The sequence below is a fragment of the Triplophysa rosa genome, linkage group LG1 (assembly GCF_024868665.1).
Source record: "Triplophysa rosa linkage group LG1, Trosa_1v2, whole genome shotgun sequence".
Classification (NCBI taxonomy): Eukaryota; Metazoa; Chordata; class Actinopteri; order Cypriniformes; family Nemacheilidae; genus Triplophysa; species Triplophysa rosa.
In genome coordinates this window covers 15,064,663-15,088,551 of record NC_079890.1, presented here as the reverse complement: position 1 = coordinate 15,088,551, position 23,889 = coordinate 15,064,663, and the positions used below count along the sequence as shown (strand labels likewise).

The 23,889-nt window shown below is 40.9% G+C and overlaps 3 protein-coding genes across 7 annotated transcripts in view; 2 read left to right on the top strand and 1 right to left on the bottom strand.

The window, feature by feature from the left end:
• The window catches only part of pde3b (phosphodiesterase 3B), a 48,344-nt gene extending 36,615 nt beyond the window's left edge, over positions 1-11,729 (top strand). The window contains exons 9-16 of the mRNA XM_057350308.1: positions 304-438; positions 962-1,073; positions 1,187-1,300; positions 2,454-2,653; positions 7,647-7,850; positions 8,040-8,201; positions 8,295-8,532; positions 8,759-11,729. Coding sequence (XP_057206291.1) covers positions 304-438; positions 962-1,073; positions 1,187-1,300; positions 2,454-2,653; positions 7,647-7,850; positions 8,040-8,201; positions 8,295-8,532; positions 8,759-8,943 — 1,350 coding nt within the window. The 3' untranslated portion in view covers positions 8,944-11,729. The remainder of the gene's footprint in view (positions 1-303; positions 439-961; positions 1,074-1,186; positions 1,301-2,453; positions 2,654-7,646; positions 7,851-8,039; positions 8,202-8,294; positions 8,533-8,758) is intronic.
• A 790-nt stretch (positions 11,730-12,519) lies between these two features.
• LOC130564435 (vitamin D 25-hydroxylase) lies at positions 12,520-16,628 on the bottom strand. Of its 2 annotated transcripts, XM_057350544.1 has the most exons (5): positions 16,142-16,628; positions 15,512-15,653; positions 13,846-14,475; positions 13,432-13,758; positions 12,520-13,346 (listed from the first exon to the last, which is right to left on the bottom strand). In XM_057350544.1, exons 1-5 carry the CDS (start codon positions 16,379-16,381, stop codon positions 13,165-13,167), a joined length of 1,521 nt encoding a protein of 506 aa, XP_057206527.1. In that variant the 5' UTR covers positions 16,382-16,628; the 3' UTR covers positions 12,520-13,164. The 2 variants fall into 2 exon arrangements, with proteins under 2 accessions (XP_057206527.1, XP_057206599.1); XM_057350616.1 differs by lacking the exons at positions 15,512-15,653; positions 16,142-16,628 and adding an exon at positions 14,566-14,654.
• Positions 16,629-19,571: 2,943 nt separating this feature from the next.
• On the top strand, positions 19,572-23,314 carry calca (calcitonin/calcitonin-related polypeptide, alpha). Of its 4 annotated transcripts, none has more exons than XR_008963312.1 (5): positions 19,573-19,795; positions 20,312-20,403; positions 20,843-20,977; positions 22,237-22,455; positions 22,628-23,314. XR_008963312.1 is itself a non-coding variant. In XM_057339233.1 (5 exons), exons 2-4 carry the CDS (start codon positions 20,318-20,320, stop codon positions 22,394-22,396), a joined length of 381 nt encoding a protein of 126 aa, XP_057195216.1. In that variant the 5' UTR covers positions 19,575-19,795; positions 20,312-20,317; the 3' UTR covers positions 22,397-22,425; positions 22,628-23,314. The 4 variants fall into 4 exon arrangements, 3 of the variants coding, with proteins under 3 accessions (XP_057195207.1, XP_057195216.1, XP_057195230.1); XM_057339233.1 differs by having other exon boundaries at positions 19,575-19,795; positions 22,237-22,425; XM_057339224.1 differs by lacking the exons at positions 22,237-22,455; positions 22,628-23,314 and adding an exon at positions 21,534-22,186 and having other exon boundaries at positions 19,572-19,795.
• Positions 23,315-23,889: the final 575 nt, after the last annotated feature.

The window sequence follows — 23,889 nt, the reverse complement described above, 5'->3', positions numbered from 1 at the left end:
AATCTCGCTGCAGATGTATTGTGATTATTTGCATTCCCTTATTATGTGGTAGCTGGATTTATAACTCTGGATTTTCAATGGGTCTCTGCAAACCCACGGTTTAGTGTTCTGCCCAAAGGGGTTTACAGAAAGAGCATGTGTGAGAATAACGTAAATTAGCTGACCTAGTCAAATGTTTTTGTCATTACGGCATCTCTTAAAAATCAGTCCTACATCAGGTTGGACTTATTGTGGTTGAGCTCAGTTTTTGTTGTAATGATCACACCACGTCCTTCTGCCTTTTGCTGACTGGGATCCTGGAAGGGAGGAGAGGAGTTCAAGCTGGACCCCATGCTGTCGGAGCATGAAGCTCTCATGGAGAAGATGGACACCTGGAACTTCCAGATCTTTGAGCTGATGGACATGACAGGAGGGAAGACTGGCAGGATTCTCAGCTATGTTAGTACTACGCATCATTCACCAGTGTCAAAAGATCTCGAAGTGAAAGTTCACCCAAAAATGAAAATTCTGTCATCATTTCTCACTCTCTTGTCATTTCAAACCTGTATGACAGACTGACTTCTGCAGAACACAAAAGAAGATGTCTTGAAGAATGTTGGTAACCGAACAACGACGGTACCCATTCACTTTTATATATGGACACAAAACTAATGCAAGTCAATGGATACCACGGTTGTATTGTCACCAGCATTCTTCAGAATATTTTCTTTTGTGTTCTGCAGAAGAAAGAAAGTCATGATTGAAATTACAAGAGGCTGAGTAAACAATGAGAGAATTTTCAATTTTTCTAAATAAAGAATTGTGCTTGAACGTATTAAGTTTAACATGAGAATGTAAAATGTAATGCTAACGTTTCTCTCACTGCTTTGTCTTCAGTTTGTAACAAACATGAATCTGCAGGGACTTGATGGCTCACTGGTCGTCTTTTCTTAATGAAGTTCTGTTTATTACATTCTCTCAGGTGGCGTACACTTTGTTCCAGGACACGGGTCTGTTCGAGATCTTCAAAATCCCCGTCCGGGAATTCATGACGTACTTTTGTGCTCTGGAGAACGGCTATCGTGATATCCCCTGTGAGAATAAAAATCTTGAAATTGTTCCAGTGTTTCTCAAATTGGACCCAAGTGCAGACTTTTGTCTGAAACTAAAAACTGTTTAACATGTTTCCTGACCGTTCTCGCCACAGATCACAACCGCGTCCATGCCACTGATGTCCTTCACGCAGTGTGGTATCTAACCAGCCGACCAATCCCGGGCTTTCAGCAGATCCATAATGAACATGTCACAGGAAGTGATACAGGTACATCTGTGCTCTTATGCTCCGTTTTGGGGTGTAGTGGGTAAAGATTTAGACCCTGTCCTCTCTAGGGTCACGGGTAACCAAAAAAGTTGTTGGTTTAAAACCCCAAGTGGGAGATTTATGGTCCATCGCGATTAGGACCTTTTCCGGTGAATTGGCAAAGTGACAGGCTGCTTTGGATAAGAGTGTTAGGATACGTACAGTAGTAGAGAAAAAAAGTTGAAGATTGAGACAATGATAGATGGATTCAGGTTATAACATCTGTATCTCTAGTCAGGTCTAATTATATCTCCTATACGTCAGATCCATCATGAATAAATGAGTGCCCACCACCGCCGAGCGGTTTTGTGATTCCGATAAGAGAAGCTGTATTGCGATTGAGATCTGATGGAGGCTGCTGGCTCAGCAGGTTCAGGGCTTATTTTAAGTCTGCTGATGGCCCTTGTAATTTCTCAAATGGAGTTCACTCTGAGTCACTCTGCTGCTGTTTCACGCAGCTGCCAGCTCTGGCAAGCAGAGGTGTTGAATCACACCGGGGCCAGTGACTTCACTAGCTGGCTCAAGTACAGATAAAAGAAAAATATAAAAAAATCTTCAGAATGAGATGGAAGAGTATCGTTTCTGTATATGAAACAGTCATGTTAACTGTGTAGCCACCTGGTAATGTTTAGTAAGTCTCTTTGAAATCAAAATGAGATATTTGTAACATGTCTTTTAATCTGTTTACTCCTATATTCATTTTTAGCACATCTATACAGTACATATTTCCAATATATGTCCAGTATAAACTGACAACATAATCGATTGAACTTGAACTACACAGTTTAGTTATGTGCCTCCACTTAAAACAACCAAAAAACAGCAAATCGTGTTTAAAAGTATGTCAACACAATACCAGAAAAGCAATTTCGTGGGGTCTTAATATCACCAAGCCTAGATTTTCATTGGAAATTTTCTTTTTAAGTAATTTAGAGTTTAATCATGTCAGGCTTCATGTGAACAGGCCTTCAGTCAATTCGTGGTACATGCCCACCTAGTTATGTAGTGGTTGTGCAAGCTGGCACTGTATTGATTTGTTGAATGGATTGTTACCTGGAATTGACATGGAATGATGTTGCATTACTGTTGTAACAGAAGTCTTTGTTTTTATCAGATTCAGACAGTGGAATCTCTCCAGGCAGGGTGGCATATGCCACGTCCAAAAGTTCCTCTTTCTCGGATGACAGTTATGGCTGCCTGGCCTGGAATGTCCCTGCGCTGGAGCTTATGGCACTCTATGTAGCAGCTGCTATGCATGACTATGATCACCCCGGTCGCACAAATGCCTTTCTTGTAGCCACTAATGCTCCTCAGGTAAGTGATGGACCAAATTTGCATGTTTGCAGTTAGTGCAACTTTTATATGTATTAATAAGATGTATTTATCTGTACATCTTTATAAGCAATACGATTTATAACAATTTATTACAGCAACACAAAGGAGAAATTCAGACACTTTTGTCTGAGCACTTACACTAAAATGACTGATTTGTAAACACATTACTCATTATTCAAGGATGCATAGATGTCAGGGTAATAATTGATCATTTAAAAAATAAATCATTTGATTTTTTTTTGGAGGATCTGTTGACAGAAATGCAATATAACATACATAACTATGTGTTCAGAGGTGTATAAAGACCTTACATAATGAAGCGTTATGTTTTTATTATCTTAGAATGAGCTATTTCTATCTACAGCATCTCACAGAGTACACCCCTCACATTTTTGTAAATATTTTATTATACAGGTGCTGGTCATATAATTAGAATATCATCAAAAAGTTGATTTATTTCACTAATTCCATTCAGAAAGTGAAACTTGTATATTATATTCATTCATTACACACATACTGATATATTTCAAATGTTTATTTCTTTTAATTTGATGATTATAACTGACAACTAATGAAAATCCCAAATTCAGTATCTCAGAAAATTAGAATATTACTTAAGACCAATACAAAGAAAGGATTTTTAGAAATCTTGGCCAACTGAAAAGTATGAACATGAAAAGTATGAGCATGTACAGCACTCAATACTTAGTTGGGGCTCCTTTTGCCTGAATTACTGCAGCAATGCGGCGTGGCATGGAGTCGATCAGTCTGTGGCACTGCTCAGGTGTTATGAGAGGCCAGGTTGCTCTGATAGTGGCCTTCAGCTCTTCTGCATTGTTGGGTCTGGCATATCGCATCTTCCTCTTCACAATACCCCATAGATTTTCTATGGGGTTAAGGTCAGGCGAGTTTGCTGGCCAATTAAGAACAGGGATACCATGGTCCTTAAACCAGGTACTGGTAGCTTTGGCACTGTGTGCAGGTGCCAAGTCCTGTTGGAAAATGAAATCTGCATCTCCATAAAGTTGGTCAGCAGCAGGAAGCATGAAAGTAAATTTTGCATTTCCTTTGGAAATCAGGGTCCAGAGTCTGGAGGAAGAGAGGAGAGGCACAGAATCCACGTTGCTTGAGGTCCAGTGTAAAGTTTCCACAGTCAGTGATGGTTTGGGGTGCCATGTCATCTGCTGGTGTTGGTCCACTGTGTTTTCTGAGGTCAAGGTCACGCAGCCGTATACAGGAAGTTTTAGAGCACTTCATGCTTCCTGCTGCTGACCAACTTTATGGAGATGCAGATTTTTTTTCCAACAGGACTTGGCACCTGCACACAGTGCCAAAGCTACCAGTACCTGGTTTAAGGACCATGGTATCCCTGTTCTTAATTGGCCAGCAAAACTCGCCTGACCTTAACCCCATAGAAAATCTATGGGGTACTGTAAGAGGAAGATGCGATATGCCAGACCCAACAATGCAGAAGAGCTGAAGGCCACTTATCAGAGCAACCTGGGCTCTCATAACACTGACGCAGTGCCACAGATTGATCGACTCCATGCCACCGCATTGCTGCAGTAATTCAGGCAAAAGGAGCCCCAACTAAGTATTGAGTGCTGTACATGCTATACTTTTCATTTCATACTTTTCAGTTGGCCAAGATTTCTAAAAATCCTTTCTTTGTATTGGTCTTAAGTAATATTCTAATTTTCTGAGATACTGAATTTGGGATTTTCATTAGTTGTCAGTTATAATCATCAAATTAAAAGAAATAAACATTTGAAATATATCAGTCTGTGTGTAATGAATGAATATAATATACAAGTTTTTGAATGGAATTAGTGAAATAAATCAACTTTTTGATGATATTCTAATTATATGACCAGCACCTGTATCTTTTCATGTGACAACACTGAAGAAATGACACTTTGCTACAATGTAAAGTAGTGAGTGTACAGCTTGTATAACAGTGTAAATTTGCTGTCCCTTCAAAATAACTCAACACACAGCCATTAATGTCTAAACCGCTGGCAACAAAAGTGAGTACACCCCTAAGTGAAAATGTTCAAATTGGGCCCAAAGTGTCAATATTTTTTTATGTGGCCACCATTATTTTCCAGCACTGCCTTAACCTTCTTGGGCATAGAGTTCACCAGAGCTTCACAGGTTGCCACTGGAGTCCTCTTCCAGTCCTCCATGACGACATCACAGAGCTGGTGGATGTTAGAGACCTTGCGTTCCTCCACCTTCCGTTTGAGAATGCCCCACAGATGCTCAATAGGGTTTAGGTCTGGAGACATGCTTGTCCAGTCCATCACCTTTACCCTCAGCTTCTTTTTGGGTCGTTATCATGTTGGAATACTGCCCTGCGACCCAGTCTCCGAAGGGAGGGGATCATGCTCTGCTTCAGTATGTCACAGTACATGTTGGCATTCATGGTTCCCTCAATGAACTGTAGCTCCCCAGTGCCGGCAGCACTCATGCAGCCCCAGACCATGACACTCCCACCACCATCTGTGCGCTTCTAACGGCAGCCGCATCGGCTTCATTGTGTGCGGGGACACAGAGCTCAGTTTTCCGGCGGTGCAGACAAACTTGGGTTCCTGCGACATTCCAAAAAGCTTAATGTTAATTAATTTATTAAGATTCAGTATACACCTTAATAAAGCGTGTTATGTAAAGAAATGCCGAAGAGCCTGAACGGAAAGCATATCAATAAAGGATCACTGGAAAAAGTGTGAGCGCTTTGCATTCATGTTCGAGTGTTTAGTGTTTTTTTCATTTAGTGTTTTGGAATGTCGCAGGAATATAAGTTTGGCCTTATTGTTGGGAAAACTGATCTCCGTGTTCTCTCCGTGAAACCGGTGCGCCCGTCTTTATGAAGAAGGGCATGACGGCAGAGATGCGGAAAACGAAGGAAAAACCGAGTTAAGTTAATGGTCTATGTTGTTGTAGTGTTTACTTTCTGCTTTATATTTTATTTATTCGTTAATACAATGTATTGAATATGTTTATTTATTCCTATTTTTTGAGTTCTGACCTCAGAGTTTTCTTTCGGTTTTAAAGCCGTCTGCTTAATTATTTCCGCTGTTATGTTTTCTTTTAAGTGCTTCAATTTGCTGTATTTATATTTATTCGTTTATTTACAATTTATTTTATATTTACAATTTATTTTATATTCTACATTTATAATATTGCTACCATTGAATTTTGTTTTTGAAGAAAATACTCACATTATAGGCTGTTTTTCAGATTATAGGCTATTTTTGAGGTCTGATCCAGAGAAAATAATTTCGTTTGGCCTTTTTATTTTTTGCGCTAATATTTTAGTTTGTTAATATGTTAGTTTTGGTTCGTTTGCCTAAAATTTATATTTACTCCATCTTTTTTTTCAATTTTCACTAGTTCACTAGAGAAATATTATATTGAGACGTATTATCATAACTTTTGGCGGTGTCAAGGCAGATTGCATTATGCGTGTGCTTGAGCGCTTAATTTATATTTTAAAGGCTCGTTATAATGGTTTTGTATAGCTCTGCAATTTAGAACAATGTTAGCAATGCTACATAAAATATCTTTTTCATACATGAAGCTTAAACCATCATCTGATGTCCCCATTCCCCATGTATATTGAAATATTTAATATCATAAATGTGCGAATAGTCGACTAATGGCCTAAATTAACAACTACTAGTCGACTAAAGAAATCTCTAGTCGAGGGCAGCCCTAGTCTTATAAGACCACAGGACATGGTTCCAGTAATCCATGTCCTCAGTCTGCTTGTCTTCAGCTAACTGTTTGCGGGCTTTCTTGTGCATCATCTTTAGAAGAGGCTTCCTTCTGGGACGACAGCCATGCAGACCAATTTGATGCAGTGTGCGGCCTATGGTCTGAGCACTGACAGGCCGACCCCCCACCCCTTCAACCTCTGCAGCAATGCTGGCAGCACTCATACGTCTATTTCCCAAAGACAACCTCTGGATATGACGCTGAGCACGTGCACTCAACTTCTTTGGTCGACCATGGCGAGGTCTGTTCTGAGTGGAACCTGTCCTGTTAAACCGCTGCATGGTCTTGGCCACCGTGCTGCAGCTCAGTTTCAGGGTCTTGGCAATCTTCTTATAGCCTAGGCCATCTCTATGTATAGCAACAACTCTTTTTTTTCAGATTCTCAGAGAGTTCTTTGCCATGAGGTGCCATGTTGAACTTCCAGTGACCAGTATGAGAGAGTGAGAGCGATAACACCAAATTTAACACACCTGCTCCCCATTCACACCTGAGACCTTGTAACACTAAAGAATCACATGACACCAGGGATGGAAAATGGCTAATTGGGCCCAATTTGGACATTTTCACTTATGGGTGTACTCACTTTTGTTGCCAGCGGTATGGACATTAATGGCTGTGTGTTGAGTTATTTTGAGGGGGCAGCAAATTTACACTGCTACAATGTAAAGTAGTGACTGTGAAGAAATGAAACTTTGTTATACAAGCTGTAGTGTTGTCACATGAATCAAGAGATACTGTACATACACCACGGGTCCCCTTGCATGGAATTCGCCATGTTGTGTCTACATTAGCCCTAAAAAGACAAACTGCTCTACAGAGCGTGTTTCATTAATATGTTATCTCCTTCGGCAAAGAAGTGAAAACATGACATCATCTTAGTTCTGTGTCAGCCGCCGTTGTGCCTTTAAAGGGATGGGTGAGCAGTGGAGTGAGCCTTTGGTTGCAATTCGCAACCTCACTGCTAGATGCCGCTAAATTTAATTCACTGGACCTTTAAGCGCCTGCTGCCAGGACAACTTGTGGATTGAAGTGGACTTATGAAATACACCGTAGACTTTTTATGATTCGTTTATGGTGCTATTGCCTATTTTTCTTTTTTTTGTCATGTGGTTTTGAACCATATAAGGGTCAGTAAGTGATGGTGAAAAAATCTCACTCTTCCTTTTACTGTCTCCATTTCTCCACACACATACAGGCGGTGTTGTATAATGACCGTTCAGTTCTGGAGAACCACCACGCAGCCTCTGCGTGGAGCCTTTTTCTTTCCCAGCCTGAGTTCAACTTCCTTGGCAACTTGGACCACGTTGAGTTTAAGCGCTTTCGATTCCTAGTGATCGAGGCCATCCTCGCCACTGACCTGAAGAAGCACTTTGACTTCCTAGCTGAGTTTAATTCCAAGGTCAGTAGTGTAGTTTGGGTTTATAAAAGCTCTCAGAAAAAAAACATTATTTCTGTGCAAGTGATTTATAGAATTGGGTGAAAAAACAGCACACAGCCAAATGAGCTGCACGTCCCTACAGAACACATGTATCAGTGCATTTTTGTTACCGCCATGAATATGTGTGATTGATCTTTACCTTCCTCCCAGGTTAATGATGTGAATAGTCCAGGCATCGACTGGACTAATGAAAATGACAGGTTGTTAGTGTGCCAAGTGTGCATTAAGCTGGCAGATATCAATGGGCCAGCCAAAGACCGCAGCCTTCACCTTAAATGGACAGAGGGTATCGTCAATGAGTTTTATGAGCAGGTAACTTTTATTGACTTTATATAAAGTAGGCAAGCACACCGTTTGGTGGCGTCATAAGAACCTAAATGCATTTTTGCATTTCTGCCTGTATAGGGTGATGAGGAGGCCACTCTAGGATTACCCATCAGCCCCTTCATGGATCGCTCTTCGCCACAGTTAGCAAAGCTGCAGGAGTCTTTTATTACGCACATCGTCGGGCCTCTCTGCAACTCCTATGATGCTGCCGGTCTACTGCCAGGACAATGGATTGATGAGGAAGGCTCAGACGATGAAGAGGAAACGGAAGACATTGAAACCGAAGATGAAGAGCTGGAGGACGATCTTGAACCAAGTAATGAGATATAAATACAATTGGCAGTGTTTAAGTTGACTTTATATCAGAATGCCACTATGCCACACAATTTTATTAAGATAATCATGCATTGCGTTATTGCATTATAAAGTAGCATTTATGCATATAAGCCAGAATATTGCATTTACAAATCTTGCATATTGAAGTTGCCCACATTTCAGAACATCCCTCGCTTCGTATGCTAACTGAGCGCTGTCTCTTCCAGAGAGAAGAAAAGGGCGACGTCGGTTGTTCTGCAACATCATGCAGCACTTAACAGAGAACCACAAGGTGTGGAAGAAAACTATCGAGGAAGAAGAGAAGGCCAAAGAGCTGGAGAGCCCCAGCCTTCCTCCATCCACCTCCTCTGACGTCATCCAAGAGGAAGCCGAAGAGGAGGAGCGACAGTAGCAGGAGCAAGGTCAAGAAATGAAGCTCGTTGAAGGGCTTAAAAAAGTGAATGACCCCTCCCTCTTTTTACCTAAACACACACATATTGACACCCAGAGGAAGACCCCGTCGGATCTTCCGCGCTGAAATTAGTCACTGTGCCGACACTCTGAAACTAATGCAGTTCACATTGTGTTGAAAAAAAGGCCTTACTACTGTGAGAGGACCCTCGATGGGAACCCCACTCCTATGCACTTTCACCCCATGGAGAAGCCGCAGAGAATAAACACAGCTTTGAAGACTCCGAATTGTGTCGTGAGATTCAAAGGAGAGAAGAAAGCAGGCACGGTGATGAGTCGTCCCGACTGTGATGAGCTTTTAACTCTCCCGTAGGTACTTATAAAGTCAAATATGTTGCAGGAGTGACTAGATAAAGGAGACTATGATGTAGTTGACACCTGTTACCAAAGCGAACAGTTCAATAATATGGAAAGACCGAGACTGAGGCCGTCTGAGGCTCAGTGTCAGGAAGCATAACTCAAAATGTGCCTGTCTGAACTTTTAGTATATACACAATATACATTTATTTTTATTGTGGTCCAGATAATGGACTGTGTACGCTGCACTGTACGTGCAGTCCCCAAATCATGCTGGCGACACAAAACACTGTATTACAGAGTCACCAAGTGGAAATGCTGACATTTTGACCGGAAAAATGACCTGACTTATGCATCGTTTTGGATGCTTTTTGTTCATGTACATCACCTTTCTGCAGTTTGTTTATGTTGATTTTTATTTGCGTGTTTGTTTTCCATTTGTGGTGTTTCTTTGGTTTTGTTTTTGTTTAAAGGAACGCCGAGTTGCCAATTGAATTTTCTCTAAAGTCCATCTGTGGACGAGGCATAGCGAACGGAACAGGAAAGCCGTTCAGATGAAGGGACGTTTTTCCTTTTTTATGTTGAAATAGATATATTTTTTCACAGTTACTCAGGATTCATGTGAAGGATCAATCCTCGTTTTGCGAAAATTTAAGTCTGCGATTTCACAATGACTTGCACGTTCTTTTCAGAGGTGAAACGTTTCTATTTTTTGTATGAAGAACTTTAAAATGATTAACAAACTTAAGATGCTCCCTTAAAAGTGCAGTGTACTGGAAATTAACCCATGTCCTTATCTGCTGCTCCAGACCAGTATAGCCATGTTTATTTTTTCCAAAGACCCCCTGATAAGAATTGGGATCCAGCTGTGAAAATGAACTGTTTGTTCGAGTTATCACGTATGTCATAGACTGAACATTGATTTGGGGTTACTTTATGTTTGGCATTATTTAAGAACACAGTCACATGCTTAACGCGTAATCTGGCCAGTGCATAAATCTAATCTAAGGTTTCACACTTTTATTTTATATTTTCTTATTCTTCACCATAAGGCAGGTTTAATACTAAAAGTTCTATATATTTTTGGTCTGAAGCAAGAACTCTAGGCATTCCACTAGAATAACGGTGGGAGTTTGGAGAGGGGAGAGAGACTGACTCGCTTTCGGCCTATTCCTCTCTTCCTCACCTCACCAAAACTCATTTGGTCTCTGTAGAAGTTCTCAAGTAGGCAGTGTAAATCAAGCTAGTATATTTAAGAGAATATGATATTAATGTGCACATTTTACTACCAAACAAGTGTTTAACCTCTGCACAGAAAGAATACTTGCATATATAAATATATATATAATATTATATATTTTTTAATTAATCAGCAATGCGTCTGTTTTCTACATACAGCTGACATATATTGTACATTGAGAACATGTAATGATCATCTTGTTTCAGGAGTTTTTAAAAATCTGATGCTATTTACAGATGTGGATGTGTTTGGCTATTGTGTTTTTCAGTTTTTGGTTGAGATTTGTTTTTTCTTTTTGGGTGCACTGTCTTCGTGTTCCTGCTCATAACCACTCTTCGTCGCAAGCCCCTTCTAAAGATTGCCGTTGGGAACCACGAGCTCCTAACGGCGACGCCAGATGCCTCTCGATCCCCCGTGTGGGTTTGCTCATCAGTCACTTTTGGCCTGTGCTCAGGGTGTGTTCTGTGTTGGGGGCTTGTGTGCACCCAAAGCAGCTTGTGGTGCTCTCTCCCTCTGTCCATGTTCATCATTTCTTGAATCCAGGACTTCAGCATCATCATCCCTCACCTCACATCACTGAGCTCACCCCAGCTGTGCTCAAACGCACACCCTGAACGTCATTCAGGTTGTGAAGGAGGGTAACGGCGGATCAGAGCATCGTCCACTCGCTCGACCATGGACGGTACCTCGCTTTGGGGGTTCATTGGATCACAGTGACCTCTTATGTTCTTGTCATCAGTACTTGTACGATGGCATTCAACTTTTTTATGTAGCATTTAGATAGCAATGTCTGATGTAACCATTCAGCCTCTTCAGGGTTCTTGGGGAAAATTGACTTTTTTTGTTATTATTTATAGCTGTCATAAAGCACCATCCCTGAATAATATTTCCTCTCTCTTTCTCTCTTGATTTGTTTGCGTCATGTTATTGTCTGCTTTGTGATATTCATTCTAGCACATGTGTACATGTTATAGGAACCATTGAAAATTTTGTACAATTTAGCGTTTTATTGACGTCTAGTCATAGTCATAGTCAAAACTACTAAGTAAGGGGATCATGTAACAAATGTTAATTCCAATATTTTAGGATCTCCAAAGTAACCTCCATTTGCTCTCAATAAACACCATCAGACATCACCTGGATTTTTTAAATGCATTAAAGTGTTCCCGTAGCTCAGTTGGTAAATGCGTACATGTAACACTATTTTAACCCACTTGCTTCCGCCAACGAACTTTCAACCCAAAACTTTTGTCCGGTAGTATCATTCCCTAGAGGACGACCGCGCATTAATCATTACCTATTTAGAAAAGTCCTAACACGTGTACGTCTTGCGTGTTTTTGGCATTATCAGGCTGGGCAACTAAGCATCGTCTAGCTGCTTGTTTCTTAAACGTTCACAGATGAAAGCCCAAGCGTTCTCTTGGGAGGACATGCCTGTAAGATGACAGTCAGAAGATGATGAGTCCCCAAGTGTAGGTCATATGAAAGGCCAGCTTTATCTCTGCAGATGACAGCATCGCTGTGACAAGCTGCCCAAAGCAACCGTGCGTTTACTCGTCATTCTCAGTTTTGAGTTTTCTATTATTTGGTGTGTAATTGGTATCTATAGCATAGATTTTGGAAAAATTGTAAGTGTTTTATTGTGATGACAGAAGTGTTTTAAAGGCACTGCAGTGCAAGTGAGAAATGGTTTTTGTGGCACAGACTCAAAGTAAATAATTGCAAACCATTCAAACACGAATTGAAAGCTTTACAAAATGATGTTTGTTGTACACTGACTGACTTTTTTTGCAGTCTCAGTAAATCTCTATCTATATGTACCCATTTCAGATTAGTTTATATGGCGTATACATTTCCAACAAAAATATTCAGCACTGTTGAATGAGAGGTTGAGGCAGGCAGACCAACTTAAACTTCCAAAGGAGCAGTATAAAAATGTACACATCAACAAAGCTTTATGCTGTAAAATTGGTAGGTTTTTTAAGTTTTTATTTACACAGATATTAGTTAAAAGCAAAAAAATGCATTGTACTAGGAAAAAGTATATTGGAGTTCAGCTCTTGAGAATAGCACCATTATCTTCCACAGAAGTTTCATGATAAATGTTCCACTGAGATTAACTAAAGACAGGGCCATTGTTAGTTCAGTGCTGAAATATGGTTTTTAACCAATGGGAGTCATAAATGTTTCTAAAACGTTCTTGGAAAGGCAACTTGCGTCCTCTCATTTAACTCCAGAAATAGAGGAATTCAAGGAATGTTAAAAATGACAGCGCTCCAAACTGTTACAAAGTTGAATCTTGTCAATTATTCATCTCATATTGACAACAAGCGCAACGTTCACTTCGCCACACATTGCACGTCTTTCAAATCGACTTATGAGAGATACGTGCCCTGTACTTTCTCATTCGCCACACACGTGTGCTGTCTGTTCTCCATACCGTGTATTCTTTAACAGTACCCTTATCACACCCAAGCTGCATTCTATGAAACTATGGAGGACACTTTCTGAGAATTTAAGAAGTCAATATCAGAGGTCTGTATTCCCCGCTGAAAACCTGATGGATTTTAAGACAGGGAATTTTGCGCTTCTAAGTAGGCTCCCCGAGGGCTCATGGGGGAAGGTTTACTGCTGTCTCCTGATGGCACATATGGAGTACGGCCGAGGCTGCAGAGTCATGCCTAGTTTTGGGGAAAGACTTGGAATAAAGCCCACTGGGAACTGAAGGTGGAACCTCTGGAGCAACGTGGTGAAGAATAAGAACATCTCCAACCTGGCCAACTGCTCCCCGAGACAGTGACGTTTGCCTAGAGATCATTAAAAATGACATAAATCATGAAAATGAACATATTTGGTTGTGTTGCCTTTCCAAAATATTTGACAATGACCTACCTATTGAGAACGGTAGAAATGCCTCATGCCTAACAAATCTGCCGTTATTGTCAAGGAACCTCTCTGGGAAGAAGATGGATGGGTCACTCCAGTACTTCTCATCGAAATGCACCGAGTACAGGTTAGTGATGACCATGGTGCCTTTGGGAATAGTGTAGTCACGCACCACTGCATCTTGAGAGGTAGCGCGAAAGATACCCAGTGGGACAATATTACAAAGGCGTAGGATTTCATGCAGCACTGCTTCCACGTAGGGCATCCTCTGCCGGTCTTCAAATGCAGGTAGCCTGCCATTCAGGACACAATCGATCTCCCTTTGGACCTTTTCTGAACAGAAAATGCGCATAGCATGATTAGTGACATTTTAAGGAACAAGAAAAAAAATAACCAGAGTGCAGTACAACAGAAGCCAACCTTGTATCCTGGGATACAGAGCCATGTAGAGCATCGCCCAGCGTAGACAATTCGTAGTGGTCTCTGTGCCTGCAATGATGAGTTCTCCAACCGAGAAAATGAGATTATCTTGAGAAAAAGTCGTCGCCGTATCAGTGGCGCTCTGCTCCACCTCATCCAAGTAGGCATCGATGTAATGTCGTGGCGACTGGGTGACCCTCTCCTGTGAGAAGCGCTTGATGATTTGCAGAAGGAAGTTGTACACCTCGTTGGCATTGCGAAAGAGCTTTTGATGCTTCCCAAAGGGCAGGTACTCCATCCATGGGAAGGCGTTGTACATGAAGGCCCAGCCGCTGGCGGCCAGCTCCACGTTCTCGCTGAAGATCTCAATCATGTGCTGAAAATCGCTGTCGTCGTAAGTGAAACGCTGCCCAAAGATGATGTGGTTGGTGATGTTGGATACAGCATTCGTAACAAGATGTTTGGGGTTAAACGGTTTTCCCTTGTGCTTTTCAATGGCGTCTAAAAAGAACAGGCACTCCTCAGAAATCCGCTCGAACATCCGCTGACCGCTGCCAAAGTAACGAAAGCAGTTCACAGCTAGCTTGTGGTGTTCGATCCAACCGCGACCGTATTTGCAGTTCAGAAGTCCTAAATGGTGAATAAACAATGCAGAAAGAGTTTTAAATATAGAAACAAAGAAGCACTGTTTATACATTGATAAGCGTTCTGTGTGCTTACTCATTGATAGTTTCATGGCTTTAACCCAAAATAACAAGAATTGCAATACTCATGATCAGATAACCTCATGAGCGACTGTTCTGTGTTCTCTAGTTCCCACAACTCTGACATATATTATGTGCCAAACATTCTCTGAATCACGCAGCTGCAGACGACTGTGTTTAAAGGGATAGTTCACATAATAACACATCTATTGTTTCCTAACCCCCTTTTTCTATGAAAACGGAAAGAAAAAATATCTGCAACCGGATTTGTGTGCTTTATTTGAAATTGAACACTCCATACATTAGTTCTCTGTCAACAACAGATCTTTTTTTTCGTGGAACACTTATTTATTCCAATTGGCACATCTTGGGTGAGAACCAATGGCATTTAGCATCAGTTATGTCAACCCTGGCACAGCATGTTATGTTGTGTTAATGAGATTTCAGATTATCATGAAAAGAAACCCACACAAAACTTGTATAGCTTTAGAAGATATTAATTAAAGTCTAATATTCCAAGTGACTATTATGGGGTTTTCATGGTGTTTTGAAGTTTGACAGACATGGGACATTATAAACTGTTATGAATTGTATAGTAAAGAACTTCGTGAAGATTCTTCAAAAATCCCAGAATGAGGATAAGTAACCCTGCTGAAAAAACAAAACAATAGAACCCCGCCCAACACACAATAGAAAATTGAACAGTTGTAATGGGAACTGTATTGGTTTTAATGGAAACTTTTATGGCAGGTATGTGATGGATTCTATTGGTGGGACGTTACCTGGCAGAATAATCCTATTGGAATATTTAATGGAAAAAAGAATGATTCATAATGGTATTTTAATGGAAACCCTTAGAATTTCTATTGGGTTTCCTTTTTTTCCCTTTTTTCTAAACCATTTTTCAGTCAGCTATATTTGGAAAACCACTATAATAAATCGATCTAAAAGGAACAACTTACCTCCCATTTTGGTCATCTTCTGAAATAAAGGGAGGGATGGCCGGTCTGCAAAAACCTCACTCTGGTAATACAGGCACTCTTTAATGGCATCGTAACCATTTAGGATAACAGTTGAGATCCCTCCCAAGTCGAGACTAAAAATCTGGATGCAAATGGTAACATTAATTTATCTAGCATCTGCCAAGCATATTTCTACTAATGAACAGAGTATAATTACAGGGCTACAGTCCCACTCACGGATACAGTGAGGAAGGGAATGAATCGCGCTGACTCAGCACGAAAACTGAGTGCAGCAGAAGCGTTGCCAAAAGGCGACGCTAAATGCAGTGCTCTTTTGTTCTTAATTTCCCCACCTACACTGCGAGCGACGCGACCGGAGAGAAACGATTCGACTATAATCAGTCAATTGATTAGAATGACACCGTTCTCGCTTTGGTGCGTCGCGTCGCTTGAATGATTAAAAGAATCTTAATACATGCATAAATAATGCTATTATTAATTAATGCAACTGGGGTTCAAAAATAAAATCACAGAAACACTGCAAGGATATCACATAATAACGTGATTAAAAAAAACTTTTGACCTCGGTTAAGGATTACTCCGAGACTGTGCGTGAAGTGTCATCCGTACCTGTCCGTGGATATCACTCTGCCTCTTCATGTAGACGTGAGGCTCTGTGGCTAGGGACAGTATATTCCCTATAATGGGTAAAGGTGTCGGTCCTGGGGGAAACCCTCGGGGTCTCCGCTGCTTTAAGAGCTGGCGAATCACCAGAAAAACGAAGAGTGTCGTGAAGAAACTACACAAACAAAAGAGATTTTGCTCCCGGGACAAAGACAACAGAGATGTGACCCGATTAATCGATACCATTTTAAAGTATGACACTCTGGGATGATCTATATGCTACTTTGTGAGAAGTTTCCACTTCTCCGTTTTCTCTGACAGAGAGAGAACGAGCGCTAGGGGATCATCTTGCACATGTTGCTTTTTATCCCCCGCCTCTCAAAGGCTAAGATTGGCTAGACTGGGGGGGATCGGTTTGGATGAACTCGCATTGTGCTTGATTAATAGCGATTATTCGCGAGAATTCACGCGGACTTTTTCCCTCGGAGCTGGCGCGGTGACAGTAGCGTTTCGCAGAAGCTCGTCTTGAGTAACGCGTATGCGATTTTGGACGCCCGTACAAACAACAAAAGGACGTTTGCGGTACAAAAAATCCGAAAGGTGTCATTTAAAATGCTTACGTTTTAAAGTATTACATGTTTTAAAGAGGATTACAATATTGCTAGAAATGGTAAAAGAATCGTCAGCCCAAGACATAACTTTTTCTGGTTTTTCGGTCAAACCTTTGTGTTACTCTGCAAAATCTGCTGTGCAACAAACTTTGACCTTATGCTTTGAAACCCCTCCACCCCTGCTCAAAGAAAAGAAGCAACATTCTGTCCGTCCTGCTATTTTAACCAAGCAGTGACACCTCGAACTCGCAGAATTTATTACGTCACGGTTCAGTTTGTATTAATATATTATTAATTAGTCAATATATATATTTTTAAATATCTTTAATGGCGAGCATTTTTTAATGAAACCAGTGTTTTCTGCGTGAATAAAAAGCACACATATATCTACAAAAAAATGACATTATCAAGGGACTAATAAAATAGATTACATGTAAGTGTATGTTAAGATTGCTATATAATGTGAACAGGCATTTTTATCATTGAGCAGCAGCTCACAGTAGGCTTGCAAAGCGACACTTTCATCTGTTCTGCTACCTATAAAAATTGCATGAGCTTGTTTTTATGCATTGTGGGAAATGCTGAAGAGCATAATAGGTTTGGAGAGGAAAACAAAGTTAATGTCTCTGCACAATATGAGAAACAAACCAACTCAGTCTTCAGGTGGGTTTTTCTTCACCTTTATCAGATGTGTCCAGGTTGTAACTAATCTCACACGAATCTTTCCATAAATCAAACAGTTTTCCACAGAGTATAGTTTAAATACCCCACTACAATGATGCTTCATTCCACACCAGTGTCTCGGGATGTATTATCTACTGAGCCTTCTACTGGTATAAATAGATAAACCCAACAGGTCTCAGAGGATCTGTTTGTGATACATAATGAGGACATCTACAACACTGGATATGAGGAACACATTCTATTATGGTTTTTGCAGAAGAGGAAAAATCTGTCACAGTCATAGATTAATCAATAAAAGTCTGTGATATGTCACAGACACAACAGCATGGTATTACTTTACTGCCATCGCGTCGAGAGATGAGGTCATGGGGCCTTCTTGTTTCAGAAATAACTTTTTAGTGCACCCTGCATTTTGTCTTAATGTTGCACATAAGCAGTTTTGAATGCATCCAGCTCGCAGCCATCAATGGTATCACAGTCGGTCTTCTTGTTGGTTCTTGGTGACTCAGATGATGGCACCGGTTTTTAATGTTGTCTAAATCCGAGCATGGCGTGTGATCTGTAAAGCACATGGACAAGATTACAATGAACTCGAAGTTGCAACGGAGGCTTGATTGATGAGCAACACTCAGTGATTAAATCTCATTTCCTTAATGTCTAAGGATGAACTGCGCTGGCTCCTCGCTGACCATTTAGAGCTACTTTGTGTCTCCGAGAGGGTTATGAATTGTGTTTAGTTTTCCTCTCAGAGCCATTACAAATCTCACTTAATCCCTGCTCTCTTCCATCTGCAGGTGTTCAAACAGCCATGCCATCTTGGAGAGCAGCTGCAGCCGTCGTTGCTCACTTGGTGAATTTCCATCTTGAATTTTGAAGCACGTGTTTAGCCAGATGAACATACGTACTGTAATAAGCGGAAAGGGCATCGTCCTCCGCTTCGAAACGAAATGATTATCTGTCTTTCGGAATAACTTACACAAGGCCGGGTGGAGCTGGTGATGTTAAAGCATGACCAAATTTGAAAGGTTACGGTATTGACTCGAAAGTTTAGTGCGGGGAAAACTCGCCGGCCTACTTTGTTTGCTTACTCACTGATCTATGTACACAGTACGTCTCGGCAAAGCATCCCTATAACGGAAATGACCCTTCATTAGACTTGAGAGGTCCATCACGCGCGCTAGTTTGCGTCCGTGGTGGAGCTGAGCGGTGGTCTCTGGTCTTGTCACTTCACCCAGATTTACTGATTTTGTCATTGGCACGGCTTCGGGTTCGATAGCACTAAAAGGCTCATCCAGACTAATGGGGTTCCTATGTGACGCAAACACAGTCTCTCGGTGGAGATGGTTTATTAGGCCGTAGCCAATAAAGAAGAGGAGTCAGATGATGCCTCAAGACAAAGGGTTTAGTAATTGGGACCGAGATGGAAGGCTTGTTACGGTCACAACCTCTTTGATTAGGACGACGGGTCACGTCATCACAGGAAACCCAAATAAGGAAAAGAGCAACGTTGCGATTGATCGCGCGCGTTATTGCAGGACGCACAGTGAAAATGGCATTTGAGCGTGTTCCCCGCATCCAAGATCGCCCATCAGCATTTGTCTTGCACATAATTTTAAATCGATTCATGAGAATGTCACGCAAGCAACATCCAGACTTGCTTTTTCCTCCTCGTTCTTTAAGGGGTTTTATTCATTTCATTGTACATTCATGCTAACACTAGGTGTGTGCTCAAATATTTAGATCTAGCATCATTTAACAAAATTATAATGTAAGTATTAAGTATTAAACTTGAACCGTATCACATTCGCAAAGACAACAGGCTTATGTGAGTCTCAATAATACTTAAAGTTTGATAGACATACGATATACAGCTTAGATCTGCAAGTTGATCATAACAGAACATCAGCTATTTTATTACAAGGATTATTATTATTCTATATAAAGAATTGTTAAGACGTTGAAAAAGACCCTCGACTTTCTTTTAACACATTCCCCTGACAAGTAAATTGCGTACTATTTCAAATTTGTTCCGAACGATATTGAATTCTGCTGATCACTGGTGAATTTTTGTGAATGGAGCAGTTTGTGATTGAGGAATGACGTCATTGGTGTGACACACTATTTATCATTTTCCAGAAGCCGAGAACGATCGGATTGGTTGGATGAGGAAGCAGAGCGCTCTGGTTGGCTGTCCGAGAATCATTAAACACCCACACTGTCAATAGTGAGACTCACATGGTGGGTATATAGGCAGGTGTGTTTTAGCTTGATGCAACAGACTCAAAATTTCATCAAGTTGACATATCCCCTCTATTTTGGAACGACTCTTTTCTACTCTCTGTTGCACGAAGCCTAACATCTTAAGGTAAGTAAAACTATTTATGACCACACATAGATGTCTTTTACGAATGTCCATGTATGGGTTATGTTAAATGAGACTCCAGGACGCACTTTATGGTATATACTTGACTCTTTAGCTGTGTAGAAAGGCATGCTCTGTGGATTTTTCAAGGAGAATTGGACAGCTCCTGAGCGCTGGCTGTGGGTGCGGAGAGAGAAGCTCATTATACTAATGCACAGGATCCCGCTGGAAGGGAAATCAGGAGACTAATATCTTTAATGCTGCAGTTAGAGCGTGACAGTGGAAGACGTCGGCATCAGGCACACAAACTCTCATTCTCCTGCCGCAAACACGAGAACATGCGCAAAATGCTAACTTTAGATCTGTTGTGTGAAGGTTTTCTTTGCATGTTTGAACAGTCAACTGGTGTGCCTGTGACATTGAGAGAAATTCTTGGTTAGAAACGAAATTTCCCGGGTTAACGCTGAAAATAAAATACACTTTCAGAATGTAATCTAATGGCAGAATTTCTCGCTACAGGGGACCATGGTCATGTTGAAGATCTCCGCTTTCCTTGTTGCCTACGCTCTGCTTATTTGCCAGATGTACAGCTCTAATGCATCTCCTGCCAGGTGAGGTTTTAAAAAAGAAATGCGATTTCCGCCTGATGAATGCGATGATGACAAAGGATTATGTTTTACTACCACAATTCCATAAATCAGCTAAATATACAAGTAAGTGAAACGGGTGCTTTGTTCAAGACATTTGGACAGAGGCTATAGAGCATATGTTTTCATTAGAGGTTGCGGCATCATGGACTATCAGTCTTTTGATTACATCAGATGAATCCCGGCCAAACCCACTCTGCTTACAACAGTATTGATCGGTGATAAATCTTAACTTGGCAACGGGACAGCTTTTAAGTGCCATACTCTTAGCAGATTGTTTTGATTATGTTTAGGGTTTGTCGGAGCGAGCAAAAAGTGCTTTTACCATCGGAAAAATACGAAGCATTTGTATAGTTATCCACATCGCGGGAGCAAATAATAACCTGAAGATGTTGGGTTGCAGGCCTGCACTGGAATCCACACAAGATCGAGCGACACTCACCGACTACGAAGCGAGGCGGTTGCTTAATGCGATTGTCAAAGAATTCGTGCAAATGACTGCAGAGGACATGGAGCAACAAGCTTCTGAAGAAAACAGGTAAAAAGATGCTCTTTTCTTGCAAAGATCTTTCAAAAAGGCAAATCTATTGGAAGTGATTTGCACTGATTTGTTTCTCTCACGTTCAAGAAAGTAAGCCCGAATTACCTGCGATATGAGCGCACTACCTCGTTTATGTCAACTGTATTTAGACTTGTTTTATGCGACAGGTATGTGATGAATTTCATCAGATAGGGATTCATCTGGGGAGTTCTCTGCCAAGCATGAAACGTATTAAGCCCTTCTAGTTCATGATACCATTTGTAATGTCTGTTACTGCATGAGTATATCAAACGGCATGAACAAAAGCATGATCTACAAACATGTGAAAGGAAATGCCTGCATGATATGCTCAGCGAGCGTCATGAAAGTCAAGATGTGAAACGCAAATCCAAAACTGAACTACTGAAGCATGGCAGGGCGTATTAGCATAACGGCAACACGCGAGGAAGCATGTCAACATGCATCCCATCATCTTTATTCTGTATGTGAATGTCATGAATGCTCCTGCATGCCTGTCTATGAGTTTTTCTGCATGTGGTCTCTTTCCTCACAGCCTGGGTAGACCCATGTCCAAGCGCTGCTCCAGTCTCAGCACCTGTGTGCTGGGGAAACTGTCCCAGGAGCTGCACAAGCTGCAGACGTATCCACGCACCAATGTGGGAGCGGGTACGCCGGGCAAGAAGCGCAGCCTGGAAGACAATGATGCATTTGCTGGATACGGAGAGGCAATCAATCGTATATAATCGGCAGCGGCTGTATCCCCTGCTTGGCCCCCGATATGCGAGCGCATGCGGAAGTTTGCTTGCCTGATTGACTTGACTTTGGCAGAGTAACACATCTCAGACAGACTCTTTTGCACTAATTTCGTATAGTCACTGGATCTATTTAGGGTATATAAGTGAGTCATGATACCGGAGAGCTCTCATTGGTAGCTTTTTCTAACTCAAAGCAAAGTTTCTGTCTTGTTTGATTTGATTTTGCTCCTGGTCTAATAAAGATATTTTTAGAATGACTTTTTTGCCTATTGTTTGTTTGAAATGTAAAACTATACGACTAAATATATGAGATAAGGTATAGATATATTCGATGTTATCAGGCTCTACTTCCCATTTAGGTAAGAAATGTTACAGCAGACATTTTGCTAAGTGCACCTACATAAATATATACAATAATAAAACTAATTAAAGCAAACGATTTTTTACATATTTATGCTTTATTACATAAGAATTTGAACTTTTTTCCCCTCCATTTTTCAGTGTTACGACGCAGAAGCGAGCTTGTAACACAGCCACGTGTGTGACCCATCGCCTGGCAGATTTTCTGAGCCGCTCCGGGGGTATCGGAAGCAGCAAATTTGTCCCCACTAATGTGGGCTCGCAGGCGTTCGGCAGACGGAGGAGGCTCAGTCAGGAGTAGACCACTGACAACGGACCCTCGGTTACGGTGTATGCACAGTATTCTAAAAACCTTTTCAGGTGTCAGACTGACCTCATTATTTTATCTGAACCTCGATCAAGATAAAACATTGCACGACTATAATAATTACATGACGGAATGATGTAGATGTCACATCATGTTTATAAAATGATACGATTACCGAGATATAGATGTTGATATTAACATTCATCAAAACATTTCTTTTGACAGGTCTCCGCAATTCTTCTTTGATCACAGTCAACGAAAGAGAAAACCATCATGTCCACCTCAAGAACCCTGGGAATGGAAACGCCTCACTTTCATCCGAATGGACTCCGGTTGATAGCACTGTTTGTTTCCATCCTGCCAGACATTCAAACTGCTTATTTATTTGCTCTTCCACAAAGCAATGAAAATGTAAAAAAAAGAAAGAAAAGAGAGGTGATCGGTAGTCATACTCATTTTTTGACTCATCCTGCTCCGAGGAAGAGCATTGCTTCATTATTTCCTCTCTGCAGAGAGCACATTCAGTTAGTATGTACAGTATGGTTTGGCCCATGTTCCTCTAATGTGTCTCAGCCCATTTCAGTATTTTGGGGATCACATTAAAGCAGTGCCTCATAAAAAGGCTTCCCTGAATATGGACGTGTCTTGTGCCTTGATGTAACACACTTTACATGCCGCTGTTGTACAGTATGTTTGAGGAGGGAGAGGTACTACCACTGAATTACAAATTGTAACAATTGTGAATTTGAGCAAGATTAAAATGTATTTTAGATACATAAGGTTTGGGGTACTTGATTTATTGATTGACTGGTTGTTTTAGTAATTGGTCTGCGTAGTCTTATACACATTCCCCCGTCACACCACTTTCTGCACTTTGCGTTTTTAATACAATCATAATAAAAATGAACAGAAAAAGACAAAATTACTCTACAGTCGTGATTGTCCAGTTGTTTAAAATGATTGTCAGGAATTTTCTGCTGCTTTGTCCGAAGAAATAAATAATGCCTCCCACACAGCACATACAGGATACAGAGCCGTCCATTAAAAAAAAAAAAAAACGTACATTTTGATAATAACATGAACTAAAACCAAACAATTTAAACCTTATCAAAATCGAGATTTTGCCAAACTTGATGGCTAGTTTTTAGGTAACAGGTTTTCATGGTTGCATATATGTTCTGCTCCACATACGGTACACAAATACTTCATTTGTTCTTATTGGCTCCTCTGAGCATACTCCACTGACAGCAGTCATTCCGCAGAAACCCTTCAGGGAGCTGTTTGTCATGATAGTGTTTTTCAGTGGCTAATTGTCAAGCTGGTCTGTAACTCCCAACAGTTACAGCCCATGGGAACTTGTTTACTGTCAAATCAATTTCCTTCAGACCAACTAAAGCAGTCTTTTTGCTATAATGTATAACGCAGCGCAGAGACCCGTTGTGCCTTAATTGGGAGAATTGATTCTTATTTTCACAGACACCATGATC

Coding starts and splice junctions, on each gene's coding strand:
- LOC130564435 (XM_057350544.1), bottom strand. CDS start 16,381: ATGGTATCGATTAATCGGGTCACATCTCTGTTGTCTTTGTCCCGGGAG. Junction 14,476..15,511: donor GAAGATGACCAAAATGGGAG/GTAAGTTGTTCC, acceptor TTCACCATTTAG/GACTTCTGAACTGCAAATAC. Junction 13,347..13,431: donor ATTTCTACCGTTCTCAATAG/GTAGGTCATTGT, acceptor AATGATCTCTAG/GCAAACGTCACTGTCTCGGG.
- calca (XM_057339247.1), top strand. CDS start 20,318: ATGGTCATGTTGAAGATCTCCGCTTTCCTTGTTGCCTACGCTCTGCTT. Junction 20,404..20,842: donor TCTAATGCATCTCCTGCCAG/GTGAGGTTTTAA, acceptor GTTGGGTTGCAG/GCCTGCACTGGAATCCACAC. Junction 20,978..21,533: donor CAAGCTTCTGAAGAAAACAG/GTAAAAAGATGC, acceptor CTTTCCTCACAG/CCTGGGTAGACCCATGTCCA.